This window comes from Syngnathus acus, chromosome 2 (assembly GCF_901709675.1).
Source record: "Syngnathus acus chromosome 2, fSynAcu1.2, whole genome shotgun sequence".
In the NCBI taxonomy this organism is placed as follows: Eukaryota; Metazoa; Chordata; class Actinopteri; order Syngnathiformes; family Syngnathidae; genus Syngnathus; species Syngnathus acus.
In genome coordinates this window covers 14,977,754-14,989,192 of record NC_051088.1, presented here as the reverse complement: position 1 = coordinate 14,989,192, position 11,439 = coordinate 14,977,754, and the positions used below count along the sequence as shown (strand labels likewise).

General features: G+C 40.6%; 1 protein-coding gene across 11 annotated transcripts in view; it reads right to left on the bottom strand.

Annotated features, from left to right (window-relative positions):
* Positions 1-9,629, bottom strand: part of dmd (dystrophin) — a 96,706-nt gene extending 87,077 nt beyond the window's left edge. For 10 of the 11 annotated variants that reach the window (XM_037274288.1, XM_037274231.1, XM_037274297.1 and 7 more), the window contains exon 1: positions 9,383-9,629. In XM_037274288.1, coding sequence (XP_037130183.1) covers positions 9,383-9,464 — 82 coding nt within the window. In that variant the 5' untranslated portion in view covers positions 9,465-9,629. The remainder of the gene's footprint in view (positions 1-9,382) is intronic. The other variant, XM_037274242.1, reaches the window with a different exon arrangement.
* Between the last annotated feature and the right edge of the window lie 1,810 nt (positions 9,630-11,439).

Below are 11,439 nucleotides of genomic sequence, written 5' to 3'. Positions count from 1 at the left end.
CAAAAAAAATCAATCCAAATTGCCCATAGGTGCGAGTACGGATGGTTGTTCGTCTCTGTGTGCCTTGCGATTGGCTGGCAACAAGTTCAGGGTGTCCCCCGCCTACTGCCCGATGACTGCTGGGATAGGCTCCAGCACACCCGCGACCCCCGTGGGGACAAGCGGTACAGATAATGGATGGATGGCAAACATCCATAGGAGCAGCAGGAAGGAAAAGCACTTAACAGGCATTTAAGCTCTTCCTGTTACAGACTGATGCAGTTAGACTGCAGTGCACTTGCATACCAAAATGTAAAACTAGGCTAGAAAAGTACAGAATATTTCCTATAAAATCAATAGATATCTTGAGGGGCCACTTAGAGTTATTTTTTAGAGTTTTTAGCTGCAATGGGAGGCATCCTTCTTTCTGATACGCATCAGTTATCTGAAGATCGGCGACTGTCTGCCAGAAAATCCTGCAGGCTAACTTCAGGTCATTTTTGCCTTCAAACTTGAGCTTCCTTGGGTTATGCAGCATGACAACAACTTCAAACATATCAGCAAGTCCACCTCTGGATGGCTCCAAAAAAATAATCAAGGTTTTGGAGTGGCCAAGGCGAGGTTTTCCGGTTGAGGTACTCTGGAATGACCTCAAATGCAATTCAGGATTGAAAACTTTCCCAAATGTTTACGTTAAAACAATTTCATGATGAGGAGTGGGCTGAACTCCTCTGCAATGCTGCGAAAGGCTCGGCAGCAGTTCACGAATGCCTGATTTCTGTTGTTACAAAACCGGTTATTCGGTTCAGGAGCTATTCGAGTAGGGTCAAATGGGTTTTGATGTACCCCGGTAACCAATTAAATAATAATTGAGAAACTGTATTTTATAGTTAATTGGTGTGATGATTTCAAACACAAATAGATCAGAAACCAGGAAGTAGGCAAATACATTTTACCGGAACTTTTTACCGGTACGAATAAATCTACGTAGGAAATAATAATATTATTTTTTTATTTTTTTTTACACAAATTAAGTGAAATTTCCTTGGTCAAATGGTTGCTTTTTGGACTGACAAATCCACATTTGGTGTTTGTCGACCTGACCACGACTAAAATTTGAAGTTATTTTTGGCATCTTTTTGTACAATCAGCTCATTTACAAAGGACCTTGGACTCGCCGGTCTAGCATAACACTCATCCAACTGTCCGACCAACAAAACGACAAGGTCCGCAAACATCTGCACAGATGCCTGACTAGCTTTGGGTAATCACTGCTCATCTTAAAATATTCACACCGACAGGAATATGAGACTGGCAGCACCACAAAGTGAAGCTCAATCTTGAGAAAAAAGAAAATCAAAAAATCTTTAGTTCAATCTCCGGTGCACAGCAATCTTTCGAGCTTTTATGCGCAGTAATGACCCCTCCGGAGACATTAGCACATTGTGATTATGCACTGCTTTGGAACTGCTTGTGTCAACTTTGCCAAGGCAAGCACAACAACAAGCAACTGTCTGGTACATCATAGCCAGCAGATGAGTAAACCTCTCTTTGGCTCTGGTTGCCGGAGTCTGGGCACGAGTTACCATATGCCATTATTCACCGCAATCACAAGCGTCATTAAAAATCCTCCATGTGTCAACCAGGGCTGCAAATGCCAGGCTTTCCTGTGCACTCATTGGCTGCGGGATGCTAAGACCCCATTGTGAACTTGGAATTGATTCTGTTCCCCTTGCATTCATGTGCGTTCATTAGCAGGCTTGACACACACAGGCCATCTATCATTTCCAGTTTCGTTTAGAAAAAAAATGCAATCCACATGAATGAATGTCTGCTATGCAACACATCATTGGCTAAACATGCACACTAATGAGATTCAATACGATGCAATATTAACCAAGATAATAATGCTTGGCTCCACTATTAGAAATGTGATTTGAAACTTATACGGTAGAACTTCAATTTAATGGACCAATTACAAACTCAATTCAAAAGACAGAAAATAGTGTCCAGTAGTGTTCAGCGGTGTCCACTCAACATGCCACTTAGGTACATTTCATTTTCAGTCTTTTGGTCCCACAATTGGCCACAATTCACCACAGCGCCAGTAAATAGCGCTGTACTCATTTTAGGGTCAATTATGTTGCTCGTTAGAAAAGACAACAATTTTAGAAATGGTTCTTATTGCAGTTTGACAACACATCTTGGGTTTGTTCAACTGGAACGTAAATGTTCAAACAGTGATGCCTTTTATTTAAAAATGTTTCCAAAACCTGGCTGTGTCATGCTCTCATCAAAACCATTGCAGCAGTTTTCACCTTCTTTCAGAGGGGAAATCAAATCTGCCTGTTTTGATGGCATGGTCTCATCTGCAAATGAGCCACTGCTTAACCTGCCCATATTGTAGCACACACACATTCTTGCTCACTCACTCGTATTCGTTCTTGCTACGGAAAACGGAAGCAATTTGCAGGCTATTAAAATAATTCATTACAATTCTCAATATTCCCTTAATTAAACTTCACTTATCGCAGTTGGGGACTCAGGAGCTCAGCCATTAAAGAGACAGTTGTCTATGGGGTCCCTATAGGTGTGTGTGTGTGTGTGTGTGTGTGTGTGCGTGCCTGCCTGTGCATTTCTGAATGAACTGATGTAATTTGATGGCTCAAAATTGCCAGTCAGTGTGAATGTGCACGTGAGGGGTTATCTATATGAGCCCTGCAACAGTCCAGGCAGTCCACTGTTTCTTGCCTAAAAGTATCTGCGATGCTCCCTGCAGTGTGGATGGATAGTTAACATTAAAAGAAGCTAATTATAGTATAGTAGTTCACATAACTGCTGTCTTTTGTAGGCCACCTTTGCAATTAATTAACATCATAAGTGAGCCAAAAATCCTTTTTGTTAGCTCTACCTAAGTGTTTTTGGTTGAACTTTTCTGCTAGTAATGTTTGTTTTAATTCATGTGCGCTATAAATATATTTATTGGAAACGATGTTCCAAGCAGCATCGCAGTTTACTTTGGAGTCCTTGATTTATTCTTCCATCATTCATCGTGCGTCAAACTGAACTGGACTGGACTGCCGACTGATTGAATCGCATCAAAGAACGAGACGGAAGCTCTTAATCAGTAAAAAATATAGAATGCAGCCCATTTTATATTCTTCGCTGATGGGTCTGTTTATGAGCAAAGTAAACCTTGTTCCCTTAGCCCGCAATAAATAATGACAGTATACAACCATTTTCTGGCAATCACATTTCTTTAACCAGTGCATTGCAGCACATCTTGAGTAAAAACATATTTTAGGGCAGAGTACCTGGGTTGCTGTGGGTATCTCTAGATTGCCTTCTGGCTCCAGTTGCTAGGGCATCTTTATTGTGTGGTTAAAGCATGTACTGTATTTTGCCTGTGCAGAATGATCTCGCTCTTGGTGGAGTGATTTGGTATTAAAGCAATGGCAGACACTCCGGGGGATACCGGCTAGTCATCTGAAAAATATGCTAGAAACAACACCCACCATACTAGAGAGATGTGACATAAAAGTTTTTAAAGTAGTCAAGGGGGCAAGTGGCAAGATTGCCTCTTTTCTACCGTTTCCTTGACGATCCTCTAAACTGAGATTTTTTGCTTTTATCCATTATATGTCTGAAGATGATTAATAAGCCTGTGAAGTATGTTGTTGTGGTTTGTTAACAACACTCTTCTTCATCGTGTCGAATTTAAAAGACTGGCTATGACACAAAGTTTTGATTGAGGAACCGAATCGTAGCACTAATCTGACCAAGAAAATACATTTCTAAGGAACTGAAAGATAAATTGGCAATAGTTACTTGAGAGAGCACAACACACCTTCTGAGCACTTTTATGCACAGGCATTTTCTATAGGAAGAAGTCATTTGGTAGGGCACCAATCAGATAACAGAAAAAAAAAACTACAGTGGTATTGCGTTTTACTCTCGAATGTGATCTTGATAATGTGCTCTATCATTAATTTAATTCTTCTTTTTAACAGATTACTGTAATCTAAAATGCGACTCACGCCCCTACGCCAGGAAACGCGAGTGGAGTCGAAATGGCTAATTAAAATTGGCCTTAATTGAGTTACACCTTTGCCTGGGTGAAATTAAATCTAATTAAATAACCAGCAGACGCAAATCACTCGGTTCTTTATTATGCTCCAACTTATTTGGCAGATACCAGCAGACACATTCACAGCATAGAGATGAGCAATTCCCAGCTAGGGTTTGAATGATGTGTGAACTGCAGCTGCAGCCATTGAATTGTGTATTCTATCGATTGAGTAAATCATACAAAAAAATCATAACTAAACAATAACATGCATGTGAGTTATTTTTGTCCACTTCGGGTCACCATCTTTACATTCTGCTGTTTATCTGTGACTTTGAGTGTGTATGGCTTTAAAGGCCCGGGCCTGGCAGGGTGAGTGATGTGGGTGCCGGGAAATTAGAACGTAGAGTCAGCTGGTGGTTAACTGGCAGCAACTTATTTCTACACAGTATTGCATAACATGTAGACAACCTCCTGAGGCACCATTTAACTGGACAGTCTCGCCAAAGAGTTGGAGAAAGTTATTTTTGAAAAGGTGTCATCTTCCGTCCTGGTTTCCTGTTCTCGGTCTTCAAGGAGGGTCCCTGTCTAATTTGGAGGCGTGGAGGGTGCAGTGGTTGTGCTCAAATGTAATCTACATGCTAATTATAATGCCAGGCTGAAGCGTGGCCGTGCTGCTGCTGCTCCTCTGAGTTCCAAACTAAACCCAGAGGCTGGCGGGAGAACGAGCATGCTGGAGTTGGCGAGTGATTACGATAAGACCATCCCTGCATGTGAACAGCAATTAGTAAGTGCAATCAGAGCCTTTACACCCCCGTGTCTCTCAGCCCTTACTTTCTTATCTTTGAGGCAGCCCCTCTCATTTGTTCAAGTCTATGAATTTTAAACCGCTTTATGTTTGGACTTTGAGGTCTTCCGTTTCGGCACAGCAAATATCAGACGTCATCGAGATGAGAAGTTGGTTTGTCCTTTTAACGTGATCGAAATGGATATATATGGAGCGGGGTTAAAAAAAAAAGTGCAGCAGAATTGAACAGTTATTATATAAAATGTAAGCACAAGCCTCTGAAAATAGCTCCACCTGTCCAGTTTATTAAAACACCTTTTTTTTGTCAAGCCTGACACATCTCCTGCTTTTCTTCTAGAAAAAAAAATACTGAGTTTCTCATTCTTTTTGCCGACTTCAGCCTCCTCATCTCCACATCAGCCATTCAAACCTTCCACCTGGATCTGCCCTCCGGCCATCTGTCTCATTTCTCAGTCGTTCCTTCAATCTCACCTTTCCCTCGCTTCAATCGCGCCCTCTGAATCATTGCTCCTCTTCCACTTTTGTTTTTCATTAGCCTCGAGATGCCCATTTAAAGTGGAAAGAGTGTTGCTGACAATGGTTTAATAACATGATGCAGAGGTTTGTGCGCCCATGAATGAAAACCGGACAACTGTGCACGATCTCGAAGCAATAAGACAAACAAATTGGTATGAAAGCAAGAGAGGCAGAGGCAAGAGGTGAGTGAGGGGTGAGGAGACGAGCAAATGAATGGCAAGGAAATGAACTAACTAAAGCTCACCTCATTAAATGAATCGGGCCAACTGGAAGGTATGTGACCTGCTGACACCAATCAGCATTTTCTATCAGATAATGGAGGCATGCTTTCAAATGGGGAAAATGACACCAGGTCGCTATCAGATAATGGTGGCAAGTTTTCCATGAGCAAAAATGTCAAATGAATTACAGCTCTAAAATGAATTAATGTTTCAATAACAAAACCTTTTCCATTGAATGCGTTCAGGCGCTAATTAGTGAACGTAAAAGGAAAAAATGGACGGATGGGCGGGCAGATGGACAACGGACGGACGGACGATGGAAGGATGGAAGGATAGATAGAACGATAGAACGATAGATCGATAGATCGATAGATCGATAGAACGATAGAACGATAGAACGATAGATAGATAGATAGATAGATAGATAGATAGATAGATAGATAGATAGATAGATAGATAGATAGATAGATAGATAGATAGATAGATAGATAGATAGATAGATAGATAGATAGATAGATAGATAGATAGATAGATAGATAGATAGAGTACAACAGTACAAATTTTTATTCTGCTCTCACCAACCAACAACAGCGGCCGTTATTATGACTGCCACGTGGGTTTTAGGCCGGATACATCCCTCTGCAATATGATTTAGCCAAATGCAAAAAATATTTAGGATCTTGTGATTGATGGCTTTGTTATACAGTCCAAAATGTCTGTTACCAGAGAGCAAACTACAGTCCATGCTGGTCTTTAATCCAGCCCGTTTACAATGTCAACTATTTGCTCAAATTGTTTTGGTAATGCATTGATCGGACCATCTTTTAGTGTGATGGAGATGATCTCTGCTGATAACAGCCAATCACCCGGTTTACCTTCTTTTTAAACTTTTATGCTGAAAAGTGCAGTGGTTGCTGGCCAAAGGACTGTGCTGCCATCTTCTGGGCTAAAATGCTATTACTTATGCTGGCCAATAAAAGAATATTGTATTTCATCTGTTTACAATGTCAGATGGAGACACGTGGTATTTGCTGTCAGTCACGAGTCAAAGTGAGTAGGAACAGTGGTGGTCCTTCAGCTGCCTGGAAATGCAAGGGGGCAACTTTGACCATCTCTCTAGCAGGCGCAAGTAAAACTGCAGTCAACTTTCAAATGATGTTGCACCAGTATGAATCTCGAGTGTTGAACAATTCAAACAGTTGCGTAAGCTGAAGGTGAGAATCACAGAGTGTTTATTTGGATATTTTACAGTGCGATAGTACAGAGATTCATTTTTTTCTCATGGTGTGCAGAAGTGAAGAAAAAAATACTCAATGCGAGTGTATCAATAGCACGACTTGACAAAAAGCTGTTTTTGCACAGGTAAGGTCAAGCAAAAGACAAAAGAAGTAGGAGTGCTGCAATTACATCCCACTATTTTAACTAAAACATGAGACACAGTGGAAAAAAAACCCATTTCAATCCAATCACTTCAAACAGTTAAATAAAAAAGGTAATTAATCAAATTCTGACTTATTAAAAGAACGTGATTTGCCTTAGAGTAACTCAGACAATGTGGAATGTTATGGCTCGGTGTGGGCTGGGGCTGAGAAATGCGAGTGCAGCTTGATATAGAAACCGAGTGCCAACATTGGTGGTCAAAGATGAAACGAGGAGGTGCAGACAACAAGACAAAGGGGCACATTCTATTTCTTCTCTCATTGCGCCGAATCACCATCTCAAGTAGGAAATAGGAAGCATTGGAAATGCATGGGACATGAACACGATGGTGGTGGGGAAATTTGGGAAAAGAAAAAAAGGGAAAGGAAGAGAACATGGCAGCCTCCCAGTAAGCTATCTGACACTCTCACACCAGGAGTCCAACAAGCCAGCTGACTGCTATTTCCAGCATGAGATGACCCTCCAGCTGGAGCTTGGGAGGTAGAGGTTGATGGCGGGTTGGTCATGAGGGAGGGGGGGGAGCAAGAGTGAGAGAAGGAGTATGAGAGCGAGAGAGAGAGAGAGAGAGAGAGAGAGAGAGAGAGAGAGAGAGAGAGAGAGAGAGAGAGAGAGAGAGAGAGAGACGGCATACTTCGCTGGAGCTCGTCCACCAGAACACCATTCAAGGACATTCGGAATTTACAAGCTCTAAAAGAGGACCCCAGGCCTCATCTCATCACTATGTGACAGATTCAGTGTCCACGCAAACAACACTACACCACTTTAGCTGCTTCCCAAACTTTTTTTGTTGTTGTATTTTTTAACTGTATTCAACACAACCCTAGAGCTAAAATTTACAAGCAAAGACAGGTACTGTATACCGAATGTCCCAAAAGTCAATTGACTTTTTTGTTTTTGTTTGTTTCAGGTATCGTTCAGACAGAAATGAAGCCATCAGCATGTGACATCTTCGGCTATGCAGTTTGAGAGCATATCATTCTTTGCCAGTTGAGCAGCATCGGAGCAGTGTTGGCAAGAAGTCTTTCAGTCTCTGACTGCAGGCAGTTCAGTGCCAGTTTGCAAAGCTTTATGGCTCCCACACTCTTCCAACGTGTAGTACAATTCCCGCTATCGCTGGTAAGATTCTCGAAATAAAATCCGTTCATGGCAAACTATGCAACAGTTCTTACCAGGTGGCAATTCTTCAATACCGTTTCAATGTCAAGGCGAGGGCAGGAGAAGGACATGCTGACAAATACTGCCAAGTCTAAAGCTGTCAATGATATGGGAATGATACGGGAAATGAAGAAGTCTCTGTAGTGACTTTTGGCACAACTTGTATATTGTGCTGCAAATATCTCCAAAATGATTTGTTTACAAGTGAGGAGATCATTTTAATCAAAGGGAAGCAAAGGGAAAATGTCCCCATGTAGACACAAATCATGTTGTTGTTATTCCACTGTAAACACTTGGAGGACATGAATGTAAACTCAGCACACTCTCTTGACCAAAGAAGCTAATTGCACCACTATAGTGCTCCTAGTTTCCTAAATATTTGGACCAGAAATCAAAACTGTGCATCACAACTAAATGTACACAGAACAAAGTTGGATTGACATTCAACTTGAATTCAAATTTGGTTAAAACAATCAACAGCGGACTAGCCAATATAGATGTGGTTGGAACAAATACAATAAAATAAGTGGATTAAATAAAAGCCGATTTTATTAGATTCTAAATGTAATTATGTGGTGAACTATTTTTTACTATGAGGTGAGATAATAACATTCATATGTTAATCGACAACTAATTGATTGGTGAACGATTTTTAAACAGATTTTTGTAAAAAGAGAGTTAGTAATAAACTAACTTTTCTAGATTAAGTTTTTGTGCTGATTTGGAAACTTCCATCTTTTTTTTTCACTAGCATATAAGGTTCAAAGAATAATAATGACTGTAATATAATATTTTTACTAGTAACATTTAGGAATTAAGGAAGTTCAGCAACAGGTGGAATATTTTTCTGAAACATTGTAGCTGTTAATTAAGGCGCATAAAATCAATATTGTGCTAGCTTTTATAGGTCAAACAAATATGGAATGAAAGAAAATTATAGTTCAAACTTTAATGTCCTAGGGGCAAAAAAATATATATTTTTAAATCAGTTGCTGTCCACTGAAAATCAGTGTCTCCATTGATTTCAGTGAAAGGAAGTCCAGTCCACTTTATGGATCACATACTGTTTGTGCATGCAGTCCACTTTGTGCACTTAATTTTAAAAAGCATGCCCCACCTCCCTTCGTTTTTTTATTGTCAACTTGTCAAGTTTCTTGTATATGCTCTTGCACATGCACACCAAGTTATCTTTCCTACCAGATCGACACTTGATGATTACTCCAAACTCGTCCTCCAGCACCTCGTCGCAATAGTCCTCGGGTCGCACAGCCTCCGCCATAGGTGCACAGGGAAACAGGGTCTAAAATGTAATGTTTTTGGTCAAACGATCGTATAATCCAAAGGGGAGCTGGATAGACCCAAAGACTCCACAGGCAACAGCCACAGACTGGACGCGCGACCCCAACTCCAGCCAAGACGGGGACGTTGACGCCCGAGAAGTAGCTGTCAAATATCACGCCCAGCAAGATGGATCCAAGCAGGTGTGCGGACCAGGGAGTGGGCTGGCATGGGGTCTTCGCAGCAGCAGCATTCCCAGCTCTAAATAGACAGTTGTCTGGCGGCTGTCGTCGGCAGACTCCATGCGTAAAAACCGACACCACACGCCGCAAAAGTATTATTTCCGGGATTCGAAACATTGCAGGTCCAGTAGAACTTATTGTTACCATGACGTGTCACGTACTTCCGGATGGTAACGGTTCAAAGTATTCTCACAAGAACCGTTGCATGACATTTGGCAAATTTACATTCTAAAATTCCACACTATATACAGTTGTCCCCCGTTATACCCGGGTGATCGGGACCAGGCCTGGCCGCAAATATGAAAATCCGCGGAGAATTGACCCACATTCGGGCTATTTTTTAAGTATTTTTTTTCAACAACCCAATGTTTCAAAAAGATGTTGATAAAACCTCCATGATGCTTTTGGCACACAAACTCGGGGGTTGCCCTCCCATCTTTTTTAATTTATTGAAAAATATATATAAGGGGGGGGGGATTATGCGGGCCACATGAAATGATGTGGTGTTGTGGTGGGCCATATCTGGCCCTCGGGCCTTGACTTTAAAATCCCTTTAGACCATTCAAATTGTTCAGATAATTTATTCTATTTTGTTTTACATCATTTCACAAATAAATCTACAGTCATAGTTATATTTTTTTTTTCAAGAAAAGCTAAGAAAAACAACAACAAAAACTAATTGGCAACCCTGAGCACAGCACGTTTTTGTCATCGTTTTCTGTTCAGGTCAGTGTTAGTCACGTTTTGCCTAGTTACATCCGGTCGTTAGTACCCTGGTGCCAATTACAACAGGCATTGTTGTCCCACGTGACAAGTATTTTACACAGTGCTTGTTACTAAGTTGTTGGTTGAAATGAAGATGATACAGTAAACTGTCAGGAAGATACTTGGACTGAAATCGGAGTCAGACTGTAACTAGAATAGTGTACATGCCGACTGAAGTAATGTTTATTTTAAGCTGCAAGTCAAACACTTGTACCCGTCCCAAATTACAAATAGGGAAAGATGAGATCTGATTTTTTATATGCAGAAAATATCTGAGGAATAACAACTCAAGTTGCATAAAAAACTGAGAGGCTGTACTGATGTCATGCATGAAAATTGGATGATCATAATAAATAAAAATACCGGAATATACTGTGTAAAGTTATAGTGTCTATGTCCATTTTATGTACTGCATATTCTGTTTAGAACCGCAGGTCACATGGCACAATCTATTTGAGCAGCAGAGTACATCACACTCAGCTATAAGAATATTACATCCTTATCTTATGTATGTATTTGGGTAGAATAAAAATGTTTTAATCATGTAAAAAAGAAAGAAAGACAAATGATGGAACAGCTTTGTTGCGTATAAAATGGAAAGGGTGCCTCTGCACTTGCTCAATTAATCCAGCAGTGGGCAGCATAGCCGCAGGTAAAGTTCAATGTAATGAATGGAACGCTACTGTTGAGTTAAAAAAAACGATTTAAATACACTTGCATTTGAAGTCATGAAACCATGGCAAGCCCTAGTCAACTAATTTAGTCGACTTTTTCCACTGAGGGGCAAATCCAAAAAATTGGAAGGAAGCAATCCAATTTAGATCAACTTAAACAACAACACTTAAACACATACAGTACTCAAAATCAAATCTCAATTGGGGCTCTTGGTGGCAAAGTTATCAGTAATAATATGGTATTTGCAATTTTTAAAATAATTAACAGGTGATGGAACATTCAACTTGAAAATGG